Genomic DNA, 25,840 nt, shown 5'->3' on the forward strand with positions numbered 1-25,840 from the left:
AGAAGTTTCTTTTGGTCTACAAAGTTGTACTGATTTTAGCCATTTGAGACACGCAGAACACCTGGTAACGAGATGCTGTAAAATTTTACAACCATCAATCAAAGTGCGTACCTGTTTGCGTAAGTTCCGCCCACTAAGCATCAGCAAAGCCGATAGAGGCTACTAATTAAAACCTTACCAGCTTCGCACCTCATTAGTAAATCACACTATCAGCTCGCTCCGCTCAAAGTTTAAAAAGTCGTCTGGTTTGAATACCTAATCAATTTACAGCAGGTTGATTAATAGTTTCAACATTGCTCTTATCACCCAACTGACAGCAGCGCGGCCCGTTAGGGCGATAGGAAATGCTGTTTCCACCGGCACTCTTAGTGGGTGTTGGAAAGATGTTAATAACTTACTACAAAGCTGCATTACAAACTCGTGCCGACGATCATGCTTGAATGAATAATTCAGAAACGACCCTGCGAATCGACGGCGATCGGATATTCTAATGAGACGCCCGAGGGGGCATTGTTGGGCAGCTCAATCTCCCACCTGAACTAGAGTTCACAGATATCGCGGTATCGGGATCAAGTCGCGAGTTTGATTGTTTCAGCCGGCGCTAGGGTGGTTCATCTCAACTGGTTATAGCTTTCTCTAAAGAAAATCACTGGTTACAGTGGTAGATTCCGTCACGAGCTTAGGCGTTGGAAGGCTCGTTGTACCACCCTAACCTAGCAGTTACTCTAGTATGCAAAACGGCTCTAAACTGACTCTCTATAGATTTCCGATTAGAAAGGGCACACTGGTAGTAAATATGGGCAGATTTATAATGCCATTAAAGCCCTCACGGTCACGCCCAAGTCCAAGGTCGATTCCTTGGTGATCCTTACGTAACCCCTGTGCCTGTCACGATATCCAGTTCGTTCTGGATCGTAACGATTCCCAACGGTCGTTCTCCATATCTCAGAACTTCTAAGTGGTCGAAGAAGGTATTTGCGCCTTTCAAGGTCACCACGCTCTGGTCGTGGCGGACCAATTCCACCCCGGCGACCATACGAGCTCACCAACCGAATTATCGCCGCTCGTTAATCATTTATGTAAATCCAGCCGGGCAGCCACCAGAGAGCAGCCATCGATTATGGGTGTTTTTCTGGGAAAACATTGGTTGTCGCCCTGACCATGGTCGAGGCTTTGCGTTTGTAGAACAAAATGCTTCTACAACACCTGCCCTCGCCCACGGGTATTTTTGTCCGGCCGTCGTCATCGCATATTTTTATCAGGCTTAGTGTACAGAAAAAAATCGTTGGATCAAAGGGGGTCGTCCAGATGATCTAGATTACGATAAAGGTTTCGTGACTGAAAAGCCTTACTTTGTACGACATGCTGATCCTCTTATAGAACGCAGTGAGACCCTACAACAAACTACATTTCGTATCTTATGAACGACCCCTGCGGAGAACCTCCCAACTACAAAATGTCCACTCTGTCCCCGACAAACTAAACGAATCTGAATGGAATACTAAAAAAATGCGATCTGTTACAAGTTCACGACTTCTGAATCTCCTGACCGCAGCACCAATCGTATCAACCTACCTGGAGGACCAGTTTCTCCGGTATACGGTGGCGTTGAGTTATTGCAGCTTGGACAAGGGGACAACAGCGGACCTCAACGACCTTCGCGACCTCAACAACTCGCGGTTCTCGGGGTCCCCTGAGACTATAGAGCGATATGTGGTTGGCGATTGAGAAGTGCACATACACGCGATAGCTTAGAATCGACCGTGTCTGTGTGTAATCATGCGAAGGTCGTATTCGCTGGAAGAACGGAACTAGTTGGATGTTAGGTGGAGATATGTCAAGCGGATTAGACGTGTGTGGTTGCGAGCTTTTTTTTTTTTTTTTTTTTTTTTTTTAATTTATATTTATTCAGTTTTTCTTTTCCATGTACATTCATTCAGTTAAAATATTATTGAGTGTCCAATCACAATTGATGACTTTTCACCTCAATTTTAAATACTAGCAACTTTCATTTATTCATGAAATATTGTAGCTTTCGCTATTCAGTGATTTCAAATGTAGGAGGTCCTACATGTACAAAAGGGAAAAGGGATACCTTAAAACTAACTTATAAACTATATAAAGAGCGGATCAATGCAGCTGAAGACTGCAATGATTTTTGTCGAAATGCATCAATTATCTTATTGGACATAACATCCAAAGTGTCAACTTCGGCTAATTGATGAAGTTCACTGGTGCTGAACCAGGGAGGAAGTTTCAGAATCATTTTCAGAATTTTGTTCTGAATCCTCTGAAGTTTTTTCTTCCTGGTTAAGCAACAGCTTGTCCAGATCGGCACAGCATAAAGCATGGCAGGTCTGAAAATTTGTTTATAAATTAACAGTTTATTCTTGAGACAAAGTCTAGAATTCCTGTTTATAAGTGGATAAAAAACGAAACTATTGGCACTACGCCCCCCGGGGCATGGCCTTCCTCTAACGTGGGATTTCTGCTCCAGCGCCTCTGACGAGACAGGAGAAACCGGGACCGACGTTTTACTTCACCATCCGATAGAAGCTCAGTGGATAAGGCGGGAATCGAACCCGCGTCTCATAGCATCATCGGGATCGGCAGCCGAAGCCGCTACCCCTGCGCCACGAGACCCACGTGGATACAAACATTTAATATATTGGAGATTGAGAGGCAGCCATTTTGGCATCGGTCGCGTTTTTTTGTTGCCGCAAATAAATCGTTCGTTTTGCAGTGATTTTGATTGTTTTTAATATTGGAAAGTGTTAAATATCATAGATAAATTGGAAGTCCATTGAGAGATAGTGAAATTTTACGCAAATTTTCGGTTTTAGTCTGTTTTTGGGCAATTTTTACTTCGGCCAGGCGTTCTCTTGTTTTGATTTCGATGCGGGCGTGTGTGTGTGTTTGTGCGCGGAAGTGAATTTTGTCGGATCGGAGAAAGAGAGCTGAGAAAAAGTTTGACAGCATCTCTCGTTGTGTTCATTTCTATCGGGTGTCAGTGTCGTGGAAGAAAGGTCTGTGCTTTCAGACATACACTGGTTGGGTGTGTAGGTGAAGCAGCAGCATGAGAGGGGGCGGCTGGCCGGAGGTCGGATGTTGGACACGCGGACATCAACAAACCAGGAAGCCGGTCACAGGAGCGGCAAGCGGTCTCCGGAGTTTTCAGCAGCTTTGGTGAGCGCGTTTCTTGTTAGCTTCTCAAGTATGTGTGGGTGTGTATGAGTAAAGTGCACTTTATGTTTGAGGAGGAATGAATCATGAGTGAGAGCCACCTGAGGGTGACCACAGTTTGAAAATGTGAGTGCCACCCACTGATTGCACCCTTACCAAAAATCATGATTTTTTGAGTTCCAAATCCCACTTTTCATGCGATTTTTTGAGTTCAGGTACTACAACCATAAAAATGGTTATATGGGTTGAACTGAAAAAATCGTATGAAGGGTGGGATTTGGAACTCGAAAAATCATGATTTTTGGTAAGGGTGTGGGGAATTTTGACATTGAGCACGCTTGTCCGGAATTAGAAATTTTCTAATATTACTGGAAATATGAAAAAAATATGTGTATTGGTTTATGTGTGTATGAGAGTGTGGCTGAGTTTATTTGTACTTTATTTTCATATTTATGAATTCAATGAATTATTTAAAGCTGCGTTAAATCTAAACAAATCGGTCGAGAATTAAAATATAAATTGGCAAATAATCGTCGGTTTTATGGTTCACTGTTCAATAACTACTTAGGCATAATGTTTTGTTCTGATTTAGCAAAGTCGGTTCGATTTGCAACGCGTTCTTGATTATTTTTCTACTTTCGTTTGACAACTGTGCCGGAAGATTTATTCAATATACGTCGGATTTTGAAAAAGTATGTAGTCTTCGTCAAAAAGGTTTGATATGATCCTATATTTCCACAGCCAACTGTCTAATATTCGATCATTAAAAATAAATTTCGCGTCGGGATAAAATTAAAAAAAAAAAACACTCAACTAAATAAAAACTGTCTCAACATCTAGTTGCTTACCTTGAGGATAAATTTCAAATCGTTAAAACATAATAATTCCACACATTCACTAAACGGGAATTGTCTCAACAGCAGCATCCGATTGCTTGCCTTGAGAATAATATTTTATCCAATAATCTTATTTATGCCACTGGTCGTATCGCTTGCTTAGAGCGAATCCCAGACCTTTACCCATCACAACTACCAACTCCACGCGACACTTACGCAACCTTGTTGTTTAAATTCGATCAAATTTGGTCAAATGGTCAATTTGATTGAGTTCCACAATAGGGCTGGGAAAAAGAGCCTGCGGTTTCGCTACCTTTTTCTAAGTAAGTCAAGCATCAACATTTCCCGTGCTCCGAATCCTTTTTCCTCTCCCGGTGAATGGTGGAGATGGGAGCGGCCGGCAATGGATGGCTTTCATGGTGCTGCCTGTCCTGTTCGGGTAGAATTGGTTTTAATTCCCTTTAATCATTTTCTAAGCAACCTGGGCCGGACAATCATCACATATACATGACGAAATCCAGTCTGCAACCCGCTAAGATCACCATCTCCATGCGAATGCGAATGCGAATGCGAATGCGGATACAAACATTTAATATATTTGTTACATTTAACCTGGATACTTTCAATGTGATCCTTGTAAGTAAGGTTTTTGTCAAAAGCAAGTCCAAGATATTTCACTTGATCCTCCCACTTTAAATTTACCTCATTCATCTTTATAATGTGATGACTTTTTGGTTTAAGAAAATCAGCCCTTGGTTTGTGAGGGAAAATAATAAGTTGAGTTTTTGCAGCATTTGGAGTAATTTTCCATTCTTTCAAATAAGAATTGAAAATATCCAAGCTTTTTTGTAATCTTCTTGTGATGACACGAAGGCTTCTACCTTTGGCGGAGATGCTTGTATCATCAGCAAAAAGTGATTTCTGACATCCTGGGGACAAATCAGGCAAGTCAGAAGTAAAAATATTGTATAAAATTGGACCCAAAATACTTCCTTGAGGGACGCCGGCACGTACAGGTAGTTGATCAGATTTGCTGTTCTGATAACATACCTGTAGAGTACGATCCGTCAAATAATTTTGAATAATTTTCACGATATAAATCGGAAAATTAAACCTTTTCAATTTCGCAATCAAACCTTTATGCCAAACACTGTCAAATGCTTTTTCTATATCTAGAAGAGCAGCGCCAGTAGAATAGCCCTCAGATTTGTTGCTTCGAATTAAATTTGAAACTCTCAACAACTGATGAGTAGTTGAATGCCCAAGGCGAAATCCAAACTGCTCATCAGCGAAAATTGAATTTTCATTAATGTGCGTCATCATTCTATTAAGAATCATTCTTTCGAATAATTTACTAATAGATGAAAGCAAACTAATGGGCCGATAGCTTGAAGCTTCGGCAGGATTTTTGTCCGGTTTCAAAATCGGAACTATTTTGGCATTTTTCCAACTACTGGGAAAATATGCCAAATCAAAACATTTGTTGAAAATTTTGACCAAGCTACTTAAAGTTGCTTCAGGTAATTTTTTAATTAAAATGTAAAAAATGCCATCCTCACCAGGGGCTTTCATATTTTTAAATTTTTTGATAATAGATTTTATTTCATTCAGATCCGTATTCAAAACTTCATCTGATGAAAATTCTTGTTCAACAATATTCTGAAATTCTATTGAAATTTGATCTTCAATAGGACTCAAAACATTTAAGTTGAAATTATGGGCACTCTCAAACTGCTGAGCAAGTTTTTGAGCTTTCTCCCCATTAGTTTATAGAATATTATCACCATCTTTTAAAGAAGGGATTGGTTTTTGAGGTTTCTTAAGAACCTTTGAAAGTTTCCAAAAAGGTTTGGAATAAGGTTTAATTTGTTCGACATCTCTTGCGAACTTTTCATTTCGCAGGAGAGTGAATCTGTGGTCAATAACCTTTTGCAAATCTTTTGAATTCGCTTCAGTGCAGGATCACGAGAACGTTGATACTGTCTTCGGCGAACATTTTTCAGACGAATCAGAAGCTGAAGATCGTCATCAATAATGGGAGAATCAAATTTGACTTGGACTTTAGGAATAGCAATATTCCTAGCATCCAAAATTGCATTAGTTAAAGATTCCAAGGCTGAATCAATATCAGCTTTGGTTTCTAAAACAAAATCATGATTTAAATTATTCTCAATATGATGCTGATACCTGTCCCAATTAGCTTTGTGATAATTAAACACAGAACTATTGGGTCTGGTAACTGCTTCATGAGAAAGTGAAAAAGTTACTGGAAGGTGATCAGAATCAAAATCAGCATGAGTCACTAAAGGATCACAATACTGACTTTGATTTGTCAAAACCAAATCAATTGTTGATGGATTTCTAACAGAAGAAAAGCAAGTTGGCCCATTCGGGTATAAAACCGAATAAAGACCAGAAGTGCAATCTCTGAATAGAATTTTACCATTGGAATTTACTTTTGAATTATTCCAAGATTGGTGTTTGGCATTAAAATCACCGATGATCAAAAATCGAGATCTATGCCGAGTAAGTTTATTCAAATCCCCTTTGAAATAATTTTTATTTTCCCCAGTGCATTGGAAAGGCAAATATGCAGCTGCAATCATAATTTTCCCAAAAGAAGTTTCAAGTTCAATGCCCAAACTTTCAATAACTTTTAACTTAAAGTCACGTAACGTACTATAAGTCATACTACGGTGGGTAACTATTGCAACTCCACCGCCATTTCGATTCATTCTGTTATTGGTTATAACTTTATAATCTGGATCACTTTTCAAATAAGTGCCAGTTTTTAAAAATGTTTCGGTTATAACAGCAACATGCACGTTATGAACTCGTAAAAAGTTGAAAAATTCATTTTCTTTCGCTTTTAAAGAGCGAGCATTAAAATTCATAACATTGATGGAATTACTTAGATCCATGATTAAACTTCAGGGTAAGAACAACATCATTCGCAAATTTTAATCCCATCTGGATAGCTTCCATCATGGATGTAGCATTACTCATTGTTTGAATCAAACCAAACAGTGAGTTTTGCAAAAAAGTCATTTTTTCAAACGTAACATCGCCGAGATCAGAAGATCCCAAAGCTTTGCCAGCAGAAAAATTTTCAAATGAAATTTGAGGTACCTGCCCAATTTGAAGATTGGTAGAGGATTTAAAATTCGTGGATGAACCCGAACCCGAAACGACGTTGGCATAAGAAATACCATTAGTGTTACCTAACTTTTCCACGGTAGGGGTATTGTTCGAGTGAGACAGCACGAACGTTTGATTTAAAGATGCAGGTACAACCTGACTTTGAGAAAATTTCGGTTTGGTTTTCGGCTGATGCTTAGCACGAGAATCCAAAACCTTTTTTCTGATGGGGCAATCCCAGAAATTTGATTTGTGATTTCCACCACAATTTGCACATTTAAATTGGGTGACTTCTTTCACGGGACAATTGTCCTTGTCGTGAGAAGAATCCCCGCAAACCATGCATTTTGGAACCATGGCGCAATGATCAGTACCGTGACCGAATGCCTGGCAACGCCGGCACTGGGTCAGATTCTGGCCATTACCGCCATGTTTCTTAAAATGCTCCCACTTTACCCGTACATGGAACAAAAACTGAACTTTGTCCAAAAGTTTCAAATTGTTGATTTCATTTCTGTTGAAATGAATCAGATAAAATTGTGAAGTCAAACCAAAGCGAGAAATATTCCCGTTTGATTTTTTCTTCATTGGTATTACTTGGGATGGGGCAAAGCCAAGCAACACCTTAAGTTCGTTTTTGATCTCATCCACCGACAAGTCGTTGGAGAGACCTTTCAGGACCGCCTTGAATGGACGAGCATTCTTGGTCTCATACGTGTAGAAATTGTGTTTGTGGTTTTTCAAATAACCAACAAAAGTTTGGTGATCTTGTAAAGATTCCGTCAACAAGCGACATTCTCCTCTTCGACCAAGCTGGAACGAAACCTTCAAATTGCAAGTTTCCTTGCAATTCTTCAGTTGCGTTCGAAAGCTGGCCAAATCGGAGACGGAAGTCACTACAATTGGCGGAGCCTTTACTCGTTTCTCGACGGCAGAAGGCTCAGTACGAGGAGAAGGATCCTTGTCCACAGTTTCGGATAAAACACCGAAACCGTTTGCCAATGGAATTGGAGAATTGACCTCACTTTCAGAATCAGAATCAGACCTCGGATGAGGCTGTTTTCTTTTCTGTTTCCGTTAGCCGATTTAGCGTTCAAACGCTTCACCGACGTAACGACCAAATCTTCAGAAGATTTGCGTTTACCTTTGTTTTGACGCATTTTGCAAGCAAAGTTCTCTTTAAAAGATGGCTTCGTTTGTAAAATACAACAAAATTTCAGGTGGGGTTAGTCTTGAAAAGACTGTTTAGAATTTTGGAATGTAACTCAGGTAGTCTTTAAAAATACTGTGAATTTTGTTTGAAATAACTCTGAGCTTAGGTAGTAAAAAATACCGCAGCTCTAGTGTCCGTTCACTACGAAGGTTCGCAAGACACTGTGTGGTTGCGAGCTGTGTTTGCAAATGTTAACCTGGCAATTTATAACTGGATTGTGGTCAATTGGTTGTAAATCAACGCGGGAAGTGTTGCCAGATGCTGCTGAACGATATATCCAATGTATAATTAAACATTTTTCAGGAATTAATAAAATTCATTGCTGAAATATTTAAGTTAATACTTGTTTTCTTTTTCCACCACTAGATCTTAGCAATTCGTCGTTATTGTGCTATCTTGTCGCGCGTGCATTTTGGCCAAATTGAGTTAAAAAAGTCATTTTGTGCAGCTTACAACGTCTCATGAGTTGACCTTCACAGATCCCCAAAATTCGATTTTAAATAAAAACCGAAAAAAAACTTCTTGCATTGTTGTAACTCTTCATATGGAAGAATTTTCAAATTTGACGTGCTATCTTGACACACCCTAAAAATTGCTGTAAGTGTGACAACTGACCAAAGGGAATTCAAGTCAGAACGCGTTTGACACACGTACATGCCCGAGTACCGTAAACATTTGTAATTCTAACTCGGGACTCTGGCAACCAAACTTCGGGACAATGCACAGAATGGTCAACCAAACAAAACGTGTTTGTTATTGTTTACATTGAGAGCTCTATTTTTTATTTTTTCAAAGTCAAACATAAAAATGCGATTTTCGGAACATCAAAAATCGACGTGCAACAAGATAGCACGTCATCGTTGAAATATCATTTTTCCGGATTTAGTTAGAAAACACACAGAACAATTAAATTATAAGATCGATTTTCAAATCTGACGTGTTTTAAGAAATGATTTTCCTATACAGCGATCCCACGTCAAACCGGAAGTCCCCAAATCAAAAATGCTCCGATTTGGCTCAAATTAGGCATGCGAGTTCCTTGGCCCAAATAATAAGCCGTATCGTATTCGTATTAATTGGTGAAAATCTACACTTCAATCTTAACAAGGATGACAGTTTTTAAATAGCTTAAATGAAATTAAAATAAGTTTATTTTTGTTCTTTGTTGTGCTTTGGATTATACTACAATGTGAACTACAATGTGCTTCAAATCAAATAATCTTATATAAATATATTTCATTTTTATATGACATGATCAGAAAAGCTTGAAAAATTTCTTTAAAAATATCTTTTAAAAAACAAAGGGCGACAACAAATAAAATGACACCAGTCAATGTAAAATTTTAGATAAGTTCTGAATTTCATGTTTAAGGGTGCACAGCAACCGAAGAAGTTGTTGTCTTCTTATTCCAAATTTGTCAAACTTACGGACCCAATCCTGAAAGAATCTGATTGTCAAAATGGTCAAACGTTATTGTAAATAACTTTGAAGACTGTAATTTAGGGGATGAATAAAAAATCATATCGATAGTTCCCGTATTTTTGAAGATACTAAAATGTCTGTAACAGAAATCTGGGTGCAAAAGCGATGGTTGATGTGTACCGTTAATATAATAAAAGTTTATGCAACAAGTGGCAAAATGAAGATTTTTTCAGCACGATTCGTACATTTATCGGAAAAATCTCGATTACTTTTTCAAAATGTCGTATGTACAAAGGAAACTCTTGGCTCATTGGTTGTTTTGAAGAAGTAATCTAGAAGTACGACAAGTGTTGGAAAAAACAAGTTTTACAACAAGTTGCTTAAAACATTATTTGCAATACCAAATAAACTTTTGAATGAAAATTTACCGTTGAAATTAATCAAAAATAAAAATTTATTGATACTAGTGCTGAAAAGTTCAACTTTAAAAAAAAACTTTTGCAAAAATATATTTTACAAATTATTTTTAAGTTTCTACCGCCAACTAGGAAAAAACAGGAATACAGTCTGAATAGGTAAGGAGATTTTAGTGCAATAAATCTGTGATTTTTTTTGTTCTGTTCCTGTTTTACCCAAGGTCATTCAAAACATCATGCAAAAAAATGGTTTATATCTATCTTAATTCGTTTCATTTGTCCTGATTTGCCCCACATTCCGGTGTTTGATGAAAAATAATTTGATTTGTTTTTTTTTTTCAAATTTTAAATCAAAAATATCTCAATCATTAAAAATTATATAAAATCAAATAGGAAATATTCAAAGTGCTAGGCATTTTTCAGATCGGTAAACTAAAATTTTAACAGTTTTCCCTAATAAACCAAATTAATGCTGATATATGCCGAATATAAATTATAATGCTTTAAAATTATTATCGATTATGAGGTAATAAAACTGTTCATCTATTTCCACAACAAAACCCTAATTTCCATACCAAAATTTGTTTTTTTTTTAATTTCGGGAATTCCCTGGACAATTTGTTAAAAATTCCGAGATTCGGGAATTCCCGGTTTTGGAAAATCCCGGGAATTTCCGGGATGGACGCGCTAGAGCGCCACGTTTCAAAAGAAAGGTTATTAGTTGGGCTTTTGAGAAAAAATAGGTCCGATAAAAATAGCTGAATATTGGAAAAGGTCCTATGAATATTTAATTTGCTGGGACCAAAAAAATCATATCTGGACATAATTTTCCCTGATTCTTTGTAATATTTGACATAACATAGCATAGTATAGCATTGGTGTCTACCCGTAGCTGCTACTTCGTTATTGACCAGGACCCCCAATCATTGCTCCGTGGACCACAGATGAAAAGTAGGAACCAATCATCACCCCTTCGCAATTTTCAAAGATCCCTATCATGCTGATCAATACCGACGCCGGCCACGACCAGTGGTAAGACACGGGGAAGTGGATGGGAATGTTAGTCCGATACTTGAGTGATGGGACCGCCAAATCGACTGCGTCTCCGACAAAGTATCACATGAGTTTTGAGGGGTTAGTAAGATGGGTATGAGGTCAGGATTCACTGTGGTAGGTGATGCGACCATAAGCAATTTGTTTATTGGTTGAATTTTTAAAATCTTAGGCAGCCGGCTGCGGAAAAATACAATATTAATTATTTAGAAAGTTTTTTAATCGATCGCGTGCCTTCCGAGCATTGGTGCTATGGGAAGGACTTTAATCGCCAAACAAAAAAAAAGAGTTTTATTATTTGGGCCAAGGAACTCTCATGCTAAATTTGAGCCGAATCGGAGGACTTTTGAATTGGAAACTTCCGTTTGACGTGAAATTACTGTATATTAGGGTGCCCACAAGTCGAGTCTAAAGTTGGTAAAGAAATGTTTTTCATACAAAAAAATATTTTTTTTAATCGCAAATAAAATGGGCACCCTATTGTATATAGACTGTATTTCTGATTGTGTTTATAAAAGACATGGTACAAAGAAATTTTGTTTAGTAGAGTAGAGTGGGGCAGAGGTGAGCGGGGCAAAGTGATTTTTTAGTTATTGTTGGTGTTAGAGTTAGTTCATTATTTAGTTTTAAATGAGGGGTTGTTATTTACCCAAGACCTCAAGATAATTGTTTGATAAATTGACTCATTTGAACTAAGTAGTACTAATAAACCTTAAGTTTGATTTTTAGGGTTAAAAACCTTATGATTTTTGCATAAGTTTTATTTTTTGATCCGATTTTGGTAGAAATATCATGAGAAATAAAAAATATCCAATGTGTTTAAATTTTTTCATACAAAAATGTATACAAATTTTAGTGCGCAAATTTCTTTTTATTAAAAAATTTGGTAAAAAATAAGAAGAAGACGAATTTAAAAAAAATCTTTGAGCGTTAGCAAGGTAATTGGCAAGGCTAATTCTAGTTTAAAGGTTGCAAAGATTTCGCGAAGCTGAAGTTTTGTAAATCTTATTTTTTAAACTTCAAATATTAGATCGAAATGGTCCAAAAGTGACTTTTCCTAGTTACTTTCATAAACTAATTTGTTTTCACTTTATTTATGTAAATAAATAAAATTGACTCTAAAACAAGTCGAATACCCAAATATGAGTTTTTTGAGTTAAAATTAAGTATTAAAAAGACTGGTGCGCACCTTTGCCCCGTACTACTCAAATTTTGCACAATTTGAACTGTTTTTTTTTGTTTTGTTCCTCACGTTGAATCTGTCCACACTGGCTTCATCTATGTCCACAACGGAAAGAAATGACGCTAAACAAACATGCATATCACTGATCAAGCGTAACAAAACTGCCCCGCGCCAATGACGTTTTGTGCGGAGATTTATTAGCACTTCCAGCTCCGTCCACTATCACTCGGGGGGGCTACTGCCTCTGCCACCGGGTTCTAGTAGCGCAAACGGGCATAGAATTCGAATTTTCAATCAGCAAACCTGTTCCGACTCTTATTGAACCATTTTTATAAGCCAACAGTGTTTACGGATTCAGATGTTAAGGTCAATCCGCGCTGATTTGTGTGGTTAGAGTCTATTCCTTTGGAGACTTGTCCGCGTGTTACGAAATTCGCTTGACTTTGACCATTGTTCTGGTGGCTTTAACTCAGGGCAGCACGACCAAACAGGTGTCCACGGCTGGTGGAATTCTTGATGGAATCTCGATATTGGAGATATGCGTGGTGATTAAGTTGTGACTGATATTATTTATTGGTCGCGGTGGATTGGGGCGTTGATAAATGGCAGGTTAATTGAACCTTTAAGAAGTCAGCGTTGGCTGCTGTGGTATTCTGGCTCGATTGGTGCCGACAGGTAGCGGTCAAATGCGGTGATCAGTATGATTAAGGAGACACGCTTTTGTGGGATGGGGGTCACTCTATAGTTCGACAATGCAGCCAAGGATTTCAACTTGGAAGCGGTTTGTGGGAGTAAATCTGTTCGACTCAAGTGTGTGTCGTTCTTGAGATTTGAACTCATGTGGTAACAATTATCGAATTGTAAAATCATCACAACTCGAGATCATTCGTGTTGCCTCCAACACCAGTCTGAGACGCCTCTCTGACGTACATGTATCATTTTCGGGGTTCCCCTTCTCCGGTTTCACCCGAGCATCAAAATCACGTGCCCTGCTGTCAAGTCATCTAATGAAGATTGACGCGAACACGAACCTGGGGAAGATTAATCGAGCGCCAAAGTCTTACACCAGAAAACGAAACGAAATTTAAGATTAAAGACAACCAGCTGATTGGAAGCGATCTTTGAGACTTGGTAGGCATCAAGTCACGAACCCCCCAAACGAAAGTGAATCTGCTGCCAGGGCGTGACTGACCGCGGTCAACCGGTCCATTGACCGATGCGCCGCGAGCAGGCCCCCTGAACCACAGGTTGAACAGGTTTCGGGGGACCTGTCTTGATCGGAGATCATCTCCGCGTTTTGTTACGTCGATGAGAACATTTTTGAAGAGGAATTAAAATTGATTAATGTTACGTGGGCTTAACGGTACCCTTTGGGAGGTTGGATTATGTAATAATTGTAAGAGTCCAATGGTTCAGCAATCGAAGATGCGTTCGTTATCTTGGTTGATCAAACTGTTTAAAGTATTTCGTAACGTTTCCACCTCTTGAAACTTGTTTTTTTTGCGATTTTCCTCAAAGTCGATTGCAAAATAAAATTGAATCGATCCAGATCGGAAAGCAGTTACCAATCTACCCACAGGTGGTTCACGTTATTGTTCACAACCTGTGCAACATGTCAAAGCGCCATCGTGAGCCATAAATTGTAGCAGCAAGCTTTTCCAACCACCCTCACCTCCACTTCTTCAAAACGAAAGTAAAAGTCTATCGCGTAATAGGCTTTCAATTATCATCGGGGTCTGAAACCACCCACCGTTTTTTAAAACCGTCTCTCGATCGGCACCTGCTTCTTCGACATGGGAAGTTAGCTCTAGTTTGGCGGTTAAAAGGTTTCAATTTCCACCCCCGGCTTCTGTTGGTGGTGCCTCCCAAGATGGGATCCAATGGAGGCTAGGTAGAGCTATTTCCTGCTTTGATCTGCTCTGGTGTGCGGTCTTGTTGGCAACTTAGCGAGCTTGTTTTCCATGCTGGTTATGCTGGCGGAAATGCTTTTAGAGAGGTTTTGGAGCAAACAGTTTTGTCACATTTTACTTCGGAGAAGTAGTTTTGAATGTGTTTTTGAAGGACTTCAGCAACAAACTAACTTTTAACATTAGACAAAACTTTTAAAATCTCGAATAAAATGCTAAACTATTTGTACTTTGGTTTGAGTATAGTTCCAACAAACGTTAAACATAATGTAAATGACAAGAAATATTTGACCTTTCATCAAAACCCACTTACGATAGCTATTGAAGCTGAACTAACGACCCTTTAAGAAAATTGAGCATTCAATAAGTTGTGCTTCCTACTCTGTTGATTCCGGATTCCATTTGTTCCACCAAATAGGTTCATTAGTTTTCCTCCAATTTTGTGTTACTTCATCGTCCCTTGCGATTTGCAAATCATGTCCCTTTTCATAACCAACCGGTAGTAGTTCCGTCGTGTCCCTTTTGTCCATCAAGGTACCTCACTCTTGGACATGACACCCATTTCACTTACCACCCGCTTCTAATCCAGCTGCCGCTGTTCAAACAAACAAAATGACACTGTCACTCGAGTGTCCACCCCCCTAACAAAACGGAGTGACACTTCACATGACAGCTGCACGTGCAAATCCGCAAAGACGCCCTGCCCTCGGCCCCCCAACAATCTTTTAATAAACACATCCGCCTACGATTCGGTTCATGGCGGTGGCCATGACATGACATGAGCCGGCTGTCACCGCCGTCGTGGCCCCAGCGGCTTGGACATCGTAGCGTCGGTAGTTATGTTCAATGTCCAGCCGGAACGAATTGCTTTTTTGTTTTTGTTTGTAGAAATGTCATGTTGAACGAGGAAACGCAATCGGCGCAATAGGTGGGAAAATTTATAATGCTTCTATTCAGTGAGTTTTCCGCCGTCACGCGGAATATGTGTCACGTCATGTAACCGGCGAATCTGGTGGTAAATTGGCCGAACCGTTTGGGGATCTTGGGCGTTACGTAACGTTATGTTTGCGCGACTGGTCAAGACAATTTGAAAACATAAAATATTACAAGAAATAATATTTGAATATATCGTGCTTTATATTTCGAGTAAAATAACAAATTTGTTACATGATAGCCAAAATATTATGTTATTGGGGATATTCTAAAAACGTGAATGGTGAAAAGTAACATTTATTGTAGAACAATAGTTTCTATTCAACGATCTCCTGAACATGTGGAAAGTAGAATACACTTTAAATATAGTGTGAAAAAATGTGAGGTTAGGTAAATCAAAAGTTTAATTAAAATAAAATTTTCCCACTTGAAAATTCAATAAAAAAAAGTTATACTAAAAAGTATTTTAATTTTGTAAAGTCCATATATTTAGTTACGGAAATTGCTTTCCGCAAATCATCAATCATTGATCGACGCCACTAAGATCGTCAGCACAGCCGGCAACAATTATCCAAACTGCGAACAAAACAAAACTTCATTTACCTCGCCGCGTTTAAAGCAAGTAGCTTGATAAATGCTCAATAAGCAAAACCTCGGTATCCCATGTGGGCGCTGAGGGACTTTTACGATTACAATAAATTCAGAACGTTATGGACAGTCTTACTCAACGCATCGGCGTAAATAATTTTAAGAAATCCACCTTCCGAACCCCCCCCCCCCCCCCAATTGTATCCACGTAGTTTATGGATGGTCCCCTGAGTATATTCTTAAATTTGGTCAAATCTAATGAAAGGCCATTGTCGCTCAACTCATTCTCTATGGAACGTCGAAAGAAATCTAAAGAAATATTAGTTTTGGTGCTAATGGCAGCTTTCGAGCGAAAAAAAAGAATCTGAACGAAAAGTATGTCCTGATCCTTCATCCAACCCATCGTAAGTTAGGTAATCAAAATACCTTTCCAACAAGTTTAAAACATTGTAGATTTAGCAACCCTGTCTCAGAATATGAACCCTTTAGTGATAATTATAGGAGGGCAAAACCGCTCTTTTTTCTTGAGCCGCTCATTTTCGTTAGCTCATTAAAAAGAGCGGCTCATTTGAACGGCTCTTCGCTCTTTTTCAAAATTAGGATAAAAATGCTTTTTTCAAGAATTTTGTGATTATTTTTAGTTTTTTTTTATTGGACTTGTATAAATTATTTAAAAAAAAAACTAACTTGATTCACCTATGTTAGTGCCTTCCTCACTCCTTACTAGAAAATTCTCATAGATTTTTACAATTAAAGACTCGTTGGAAAGGTCTTTCGATTACCTAACCAACGATGGATCGGATGATGGATCCGGCATAGTTTACATACAAATAAGTGTGATCCGGCTTCAAAAAAGTAAATAAATATCATATAAGTGGTCATGACTTGAGACAGGGTTGCCAGATCTTCAATGTTTTGGACTTCTTGAAAAGGACGAGCTTTATGTAAAAAGTTCATTTCTAGAGCAGGATTATAGCCTAACCTCAGTGAGGAAGGCAATAAGTAAAATAGGTCCTGGCGGTCAAGATTTTTACCCAAACCTAAACGTTCAAATAATTGAACAGCACCCAAAGTTAAATCTAGGATATTGGAAAGACTGGTCTTAATTTAACGAAATTACGTTTATTTCTGCCATAATTCAAACGCTGATATTTGGAGAAAATATTCTACAAATTTTGGTAAAACAATTTGAAATGCTTGTTTTGATTTAGAAAGTCATTCACTTTTAGAATTTTAAAGAAAACTAGGAAACTGAAAAGTATGAGTCAAATAAAACATTAAACATAAAGCGAAATACGACGATTCAGCTCTCAAGATGTCGGAAAATAGCCCCTGTTTAAGGGGTTCCATACATGTAAATCGTCAAAAATGTCCGAGGTTGGTGTGAGCACACATTTAAACTTTTTTATAATCTTTTTGCAGGGCATTTAAACATACATTTTCATCTATTAACAAAATAAATATGAAGACATTTGGATGTACCATTGCCGAGACATAGCTATTTTAAGTTAGCAGTTTCAAAAAACGGGTGCCACGATATCTCAACACTGCTTTGACCAAATCAGCTCAAAATTTTGGTGAAGACTCGTTAAACCGGTCCTGTATGCATGACGAAGGCCGATTTTCAAAAACTTAACTTAAAAAAAAAGATAAAAATATTTTTCTGTTTTTCATATAAAATAAACGTCAGTTTTTGATTTTTGTATTTTATTAAAAAGCAAAATTTCAAAATCGGACTTCGTCATGCACACGGGATATGTCTTGGGAGTTTCACCTCAAATTTCAGCCAATTTGGTCCATCCTATCTCGAGATATCGTGGCACCCGTAAATCAACTCCTTGTTTAGAGAAAAACGTTCACAAAGTTTGACAGTTCGCTTTCACCTTCACCTTACACCGTGTGGGACATTTTTTTTTGATAAAATTTTAATAAACAAATTTAAGGCTACAGTTTGTTGGAAATTCTATGCATTATATTTGAATACATACAAATTTACACAAGTTTTCAAAATCATTCCATCTTGGAACGGTTCTTTCTAAAGACCGGAGTTTCAAAAAGAACCGCGGCTCTTTTTTGTAAGCCATGGTTCGTTCGCTCTTTTTAGTGAACCGGCTCTTTGAGCGGCTCGCTCTTTTTTGCCCACTTCTAGTGATAATTATGTTCTTTTTCTAAATTCGGATCTCACTCATCTGAACGAGGATTAGGATTTTGAGAAGTATTTTTTTGTCTTATGGTTTTAGTACTATCATCAACACTTTATATCGTTTTTGTATACTCTCATGCTCATGCTATTGTTGTTGTTGATAAAATTAATTGATAATTTTTAAACAAAATTATATTAATTATTCCCTTTTTTGTTTGTTTCCAGAATCCACCAGCAGAAGACTCTTTTGGTAATATTTACCAAGATCAAAAAAATATGGCAGCTGTTCTGATGCGGAAGCATCTGGAAAGTGGCGATCTTATGATGGTAAGTTGATTTGCGTTGAAATTGGTTTTATTTAAGGGCTACACGTCAAAATATTTGTGTGCGAACGACACTCCAAAGTCGGCGATGGCAGACTTAAATTATAATGATCACAGCATAATAAATCAACACTTTTAAAGATTGAATCAATTAACTCGCTCAAATTATACCTCTTACGCCGCTCACACAGCTGTGAAAACCCAACTCCAAAGTGAGTCACACCGCGCGGCCAAACAGAGGAAGTCATCTAATCAGCCACCTTAAATTAATCCAAATCCACCCCATTTTCTCATATTCAATCTTCTGCTGTCACGCCCCTCGCCGTCGCCGTGCTCAAAAACAGCTGACGGTTTGCTTCGCAGCGCTCCGATTTTATGTTGTTTTCCGGCCAATTTAAGACACCCCTGACGCAATTCCACCCACCGAAAAACCACAACTTCCTACCGCGCTTTATTAAAAATAAAGACTTTTCAGACTGGAAGACGCCTTTGGCGAGCAAGTTTGAACAATGAATTTTGGTCTGGCTGGTAGGCAGGAGAGGAGAGGAAGGTCATCAGATGGGAAATAATAAGCAAAACATGCCTGGCTACAAATTGCCAAATCATTGAGCTTGGTGAAGAACCCAGTCATGTCTTTTTGGGGCTATTGTGAAGCTTGAGGGCAAGGTCGTTGGCTCAGGAGGGTGCTCAATTTGGGCCATGTAAGATTATGGTTCCACACCGGAACGGTCTTGAAGAAATTTGTAGGTGTTTGACCTGTAATTCTTTTCGGTCGCAGTTGGTTTTGGTTATTTTTGCTTAATCTACGATGATTTGTGAGCTCAATTGAGATCATCTGAATGTTAATTTTAATCCTCATTAAAATTTCAACTGTTTGTTTTAAGTGATGAATGATGGAAACATGTTGTTAGTTTAAGCACCCAAAATGCATAAATATTTGCTTCAGTGAGGTACCAAGTTATTGGCTGTATTTATATTACAATTGTTATTGAAAGCTGTACAAATTCCTTTTTCCTCAAATTCTAGGGAGGGATTTTTCTCAAACTTTGCATGGATTTTTTTTATTAACATTTTATTTTACGCTGCAGTTGTTATAGAAATAAACTAAATCATTTTTTGTCGTGTTAAAGGAAAATTGTGAAAAAAAAGTTTTTCTTTTATTATTATAATCTATAACGTATAATCTATCCAGGGGTGTCCAATTTTTAAGCCCTGCGCCAAATCTGATTTTTCTAAAACAGTGGCAGGTCAGAAATAATGATTGGTAAAAAAACAAATCTAGAGTTTTTTCTTCATTAGGTCTTATAAGATACGAAATATACTTTGTTGATAGGATCATTTAAAAGAAAGTCTAGAAATAATACCTACATATTTATAAAGAAGTGTTGCAAATATGGTTCCTCTAATTTAATTTTCAAAAATGAAAAAAAAAACTTTTTTTAAATTTGTTTTGTCGTTGTTTTTGACGCTAGCAATTTCAAATCCTGTAATCATTCACTTAAAAATATTAAAACTTATTGGTAAATTGCAAATATATCTGCTCCCTGATTTTGAAAAACATCTTTTAATATATGTCAAACACATGTGTAGTGTTAATTTTTATATTTATATTCAAAAGGGGGGAAATGTTTGTTTAGTTTTGAAATTTGGCAACAATTACTTGATCAAAAAATTTCATCAGAAAACAAAATTATCCTTTTCGTAGAAATGTGAAACATATAAACAAACTTGAATTGTTAGTTACAAATGTTCAAAAGAATACTAAATTTAAATTTGTAACTGTTTTAACTGCTTTTATTTAACAGCAAAATATCTGTTTCAACTGAATTTGAATAAAACTGATATTGATATTGTTAAGGCTACTGGATGCAAAGATGCTAAAATATATCGAAAACTCTTCATATTTCCTCCCAATTCCCCCTCCATCCCAAAAAGTTAAAAAATTGCAAGGATTCAAAATCATTTTAACATATCGAAATATGGGATTAAGATGCACAGAACCACAATAAGTCTTTTTTTCTTAAAAGAATGTTTTTTAATCCACATTAAGTCTTTGACAAAAGATATGCAATCATGCTATTTTAAAATTTGATTTGATTTTCAATTTTGGTGTACCCTTTGGAATTAATCGTTTAGATATTTGCAGCGGAATTTAATGTATTAGTCAAAACAAGAAAAACACATTTTTTCTATTGGCTTATTTTTGATTTTAGAACTCAAGTGATGATACAATAAGAAAACATTTGGTAATTTAATAGGCAATCAACCATACAAATTTGACTAAAATGATGTCGCAGAACTCGAATTTAATGTAAAGAGTAAAAAATACAAAAAAATAGCTATTCGTTTATCCGGAGTCTCATACAAACCTTCAGATAATCGAACTTCGAATAATCGAAACTTCGGCTAATCGAGGCTGGATTGGGGTTTTCATTGAACCCATTTCAATATAATATTATTCAATTATGAAATTTTGTATAAAGTTTGCTCAACACATGGGGAGAGGTTGAAAATTTCCTTTTTGAAAATAAAAAATCAACGCAAATTTCACCTGCTATTTAACCATCAATTATGTTCAGTTTGAGGCAAGTTTTAAAAAGTTAATCTCAGCCTCAAAGCTTAAATTAATTGCTTGAACATTACCGCCAGTCAGGTGATTTATTTGTCTGCACCGTTCACGTCTGTGTTTTTTAACCTCCTACGTTCACGTGATGGACGTTTATGATTTGTTTCATCTTTTTTTTCTCTCTTAATTTCGCTGGACGTCGAGGTCCAAATTCAAGGCGAAGTGTGCCCTCTAGGCATTTAGCCAATGTTTATCGGATTGTTTTGGCGAGGAGTTACACAATCCTTTCTCTGCGCTTTTCTCTCTGCTGAAGTAACGAAGCTGTTTTTGCACTTTGATGCTATTTTACTTCGCGGTATTTTTGGCGTTTTATGGCTGTTTGTTTATTTTAAATTTGTTTTCTTTTTTTCGTCAGTGAAATTTTATCTTTTTAATGTAAATGAGATATTTTTTCGATTTAAGATTAAAGTTTAATTTGTAACTTCTGTGAAGATAAATTCAATTTAAAAATAGTTTTGCCTTTTGAAACACATTCATTGCTGTTATCAAACATTCGCCACCCCGTTATTTTGCTTGAAGCTCGACCAGTTGAAACGTCAATCACCTGTTCGCGGCTGTCACCAAGCGGAAAGAGGGTTCCGCGTGGTGAATTGCGATCTCGTGGTGCGAATTTTACGACCAAGATGCGAGAATTCCCTGAAGCGGGCCGAGAAAATCATGACCGGTATCTGACAGGTGAAGTTGGAGGGGTTTTGTATTGTTTAACAAAAATGTACAATAAAAAGAAGATCGCAAATCAGTGTGTTGGTGGTCTGGCGAACATATTATTGGCAATTACGCTCCCCCGAAAAGGCGGACAACTTTCGCGCAAAAAAGGTTGGCCAAAGGTTACGTAAAAATTCATAATTGGCGAAAGGGATGAGTTTTTTTTTATTGTTGTTTTGATGCCGATGAAATATTAATTAACCGCACGATTTCACGGCTGCCATGGCGATATGGACGGGTTAAGACTTAATTTTTATTACATCAGCTAGGTGAAATAAATTAATGCTACGTTTTGTGTAAAAAAAAGATATACATCAATCAAATTAGTATTTTGAGACTGCATATCAAAAGTTTCTTTATATAATTTCAAGATAAATAAAGTCTAACAAATTAAAAAAAAAATAGTGATAATTACTTTGTTCAACAAAAATGTTAGAAAATTAGTACCGTAAACCGGGGTGACTTTGATAGGATTTTAATTTGTTTTTGGAATATTTTCCAATAAGTAAGGTTTTTCTCAAGATTATTATTTTTAAAACATGTACTGGGGTAGGCCACACAAAGTCCATGCACTATTTTGAAAAAAAAAGTTTTTTCAATAGTGTTTAGAAAAATAATAACGTTAAAAATTCTTAGTTTAAATTCCGGGGTGACTATCAACATAGTTTTTCTGGTTAAAATCATATTTAAGATGTTGAAACTTTATTTGTACGTTAAATGTACCATCACTAAAGTAGCTGATATAGTTTTTAAGAAAAAAAAATCAATGTTTATATTTAGTTAACTAAGTTAATAAGCTTTTCGGCAGAATACATATAAATTTTTGGTTAAATTGTTAAAATGTCGGAATTTTGCCTGAAGTTTGTTAAAACTAGTTTTGTTTATAAAATTATCGATATCGAGAATCACAGGTTTTCACATTTTAAATGAAATTTGTTCAACTGAATTTGCTTATAAATTTGGAGATTTTTTTAAATTGTGTTTCAAAAACACATATTATTTATTATTTACAAACTTATTTAACCTTCTCCTAGTGGAAAATTGTCCAAAGAATCCGAAAATGCATTCCGTTTTCCGATTCGAAATCATGTTCATTGAGAAAATCATGACACTTTGAGAAGTTTAAAATAATGACTTTTATCAACATTTTCCTAACTATAGTTAACTAACTTTTCAAACTTTTAAAAATTTTATGAACAGTTCTTCTTGAGGTACTTTGAACACTTCTCTGCCACAGTCAGTATGATTCTAAACCATTTCGTAAGTGTTTTAATTGTACTCTTCATTTTGCGGAAAAATCGCGAACCTATCAAAGTCACCCCGGCTATCAAAGTCACCCCGTTTTACAATATTGATGTTTTTTACGTTTAATGTAATTTCTAACTTGATGTTTTTGATCATTTTCAATAGGAAACGATGCAAACTTGAAAAATATAATATTTACAATAGACTCATTTAAAGTTTTTGAAAACATTTACTCAAAAAATTTGGGTTCTAGGCAACTATCGACTGGAGAAATTCATTGGTTTGCTTGTCAAAGATAGAAAACTCAAACATGTGTTGTTTAAAAATGTTTAAAAATATTTTTTTCCTTTTTCATGCCACTGCAAATATTTTTTGAAGGTTTTTGTATTTTTTTTTAATTTTCTCACAATTTGTGAAACTTTTGCATTTAATTATTGTATACTAAATAATAGTTTCATAACCTTTGAGATGTTTTAAATCTCGTTTTTCGATCACAAATGCTTCAAAAAGATCAACAATTTATATTTATAATTATATAACAATCATAATTATGTATTAATCAACAGAACAGTGAATAACATTTCACCTCTCAAGTTTTGACTTATTAAAAAAAAAATCTTTCGAAATCTAACATAAATAAATTTTAACTGTTGAACATGAAATACATAATCGTATTTCAAGCTCTCCTGTTCTCCAAGCGAAACTATTTTCTAATTATGATAGTACTTTTTTGAGAACCTGAAGAATTCATTAAAAATCTGGTGACGAATGACTACATTTTGGTTAAAGTAACAAAAACCTAATATTTAGAAATTAGAAAAAAATAACTTTGATTTTTGAGTAGTTGCATTATTAATCATTTTGTTTATTTTATTATATTTGGATTTTTAAACATGCGTACATTGTTCTGAGGGCAAACTTCTCATTAACCAAAATCAACTTACTGAATAATGAAGCAGAATGTGACAGACCAACTATTCTTTAATGAATCTGATAAAATCTTCAGCTATTTACCCAGTATTATTTTAAGCAACAACAAATTTATCTCTCAACAAAAATTATGGAAATTCACAAAAGGATTGCAACAATGTATCGAAAATCATTTTGCAAAGATGTATCTCCTCTGCATTACTTGTACCAATCGAAGGTGATCCGCTCAATTAGGGGCATAAATCTTCCCCGTTGATTATTCAATTGCCGCCGATGATAATGAACATGACCCTTGGGTCCATCCTCTACATTTTTCCGGTACACGGATGCGTGCGTAACACCTCGTTCATCTCCATCAAAATCCCATAAAAACGCACCTCCGGGCGCAAGAGATGCACTCTCCAATTAAAAGTGCATCCAGTAACTCATCGTTATTGACCCGTGAGGTCCCCGTAATAGCTCCACAAAGTGATTTATTAGGCTAAATTTACAAGCCAATCGAGTTGACCCATTGCTCTCGGAAGATCCGCCCGAGGGCACGTGCGTGTGTCGCGGGTTTCCGTACAACCGCAGACCGGCGAGGTCGTCCGTAACCTCAACCTCAACCGTGACAATGATTTTCAAGAGCCGCGTGAAGAGTTGAATTGGAGGGATGGGGGAAAGGGAGGGGAGGCCTTCAAGATTAATGAGATTACTTGCTTTTCTCCACTTAGGCTGGTTCGGGGCTGCTGGCTAGCCGGTCGGGTCTTCGTGTCCACGCACTGGCCGAAAAACCAGTTGGTGGAGGACCATATCATGCGACCTGCTGTCGGTTGATTATGCCCCATAACTTGAATAAAGTTGATGTCGTTGGGGTAAGGGAAGCTGGGGAAATTATTGCGACATTTATTTAATTTTTATATTCTCGTTTTAAGAAATATTACAGATTTAGTTGATTTTTCAAAATATTCGAAATAGCTTAAATTTACATTACATTTTCAAGAAACCTTTTTGTAACCTATTTCTTTAGAATTAAATCAAATTAACACTTAAAAATTTAAAAAATGGCTGGAAAACTACAGTGGACTCTCTAGCTGTCGATCTTCTCGATATCAATATTGCTCCAGCTGTCAATAAATTTGTCAGTCCCTTCAAATAGATTGCTTTGATTTTTCGTTCCATAATTTGATAACTCCCGCTCTCGACGGTCCCTTCAATATCGACAACGAGAGAGTCCACTGTATAACAAAACAGCAGAGAGGAAAAAGATATTCGAGGTACCTAGTAGAAAATGACACACTGCAAAAAAATTAAACCTAGCCAGATAAATACATATCAAATACTTAAATTATGTAACAGGTAGCATCCAATTTGATCAATTCTAAAAAAGCTATAAGAAAAAAATAGGAGTAAAATAACCCAAGAGTTGGAGTGTTTTAAAACATCCTAAGTTTTTCGAATACCTCAGATTAATCTCAAAAATCTTTAACATAAATCTTGTCCAGTCTAGTCCAGACTTTCAAATGAAAACAAAATTGAAAGTAATAATTTGATGATTATTTCCATTTTTTGTCAACAGATAAAATTGAATAAATGAAAAAAATAGAATAAAAGAAAACAACATAGGAACGATTTAAATAAAAAATAAAAAAGTATCAAATAATTATAAACTAATTAAAATCATTCAAAAAGTTTTTGGCAAAACGAAGTCTTTTTGAAAAGCTTCAAACTCTTAAAATATTAAATATCTATAAGTTTAAATCAAGCATGATGATCGTTTTTTAACGGTATTTTTTTTTGAAATATTATTCTACCTTTTTTCATTTTTTGTTTCATTTTCTGCGTTAATAATGGCTTAGTATTTCAGCAATAAATTCAATATTTTAATTACATTTGAAGTTTATAATTACATTACATGAGAAATTATGGTTAATTTCATTAAATTTATTTGGTTATCTCTGCAGAATCTTATGAATTTATCTCAGTTGAAAGATTCTCTATATATCTGAAACGCAA

The 25,840-nt window shown here is 36.4% G+C and overlaps 1 protein-coding gene across 3 annotated transcripts in view; it reads left to right on the top strand.

Annotated features, from left to right (window-relative positions):
• LOC6032419 (A disintegrin and metalloproteinase with thrombospondin motifs 16) overlaps positions 1-25,840 on the top strand; it is a 301,763-nt gene that overhangs the window by 117,369 nt on the left and 158,554 nt on the right. For all 3 annotated transcript variants that reach the window (XM_038251357.1, XM_038251356.1, XM_038251358.1), the window contains exon 4: positions 18,242-18,343. In XM_038251357.1, the coding sequence (XP_038107285.1) occupies positions 18,242-18,343 (102 nt within the window). The remainder of the gene's footprint in view (positions 1-18,241; positions 18,344-25,840) is intronic.

The sequence above is a fragment of the Culex quinquefasciatus genome, chromosome 2, assembly GCF_015732765.1.
Source record: "Culex quinquefasciatus strain JHB chromosome 2, VPISU_Cqui_1.0_pri_paternal, whole genome shotgun sequence".
Classification (NCBI taxonomy): Eukaryota; Metazoa; Arthropoda; class Insecta; order Diptera; family Culicidae; genus Culex; species Culex quinquefasciatus.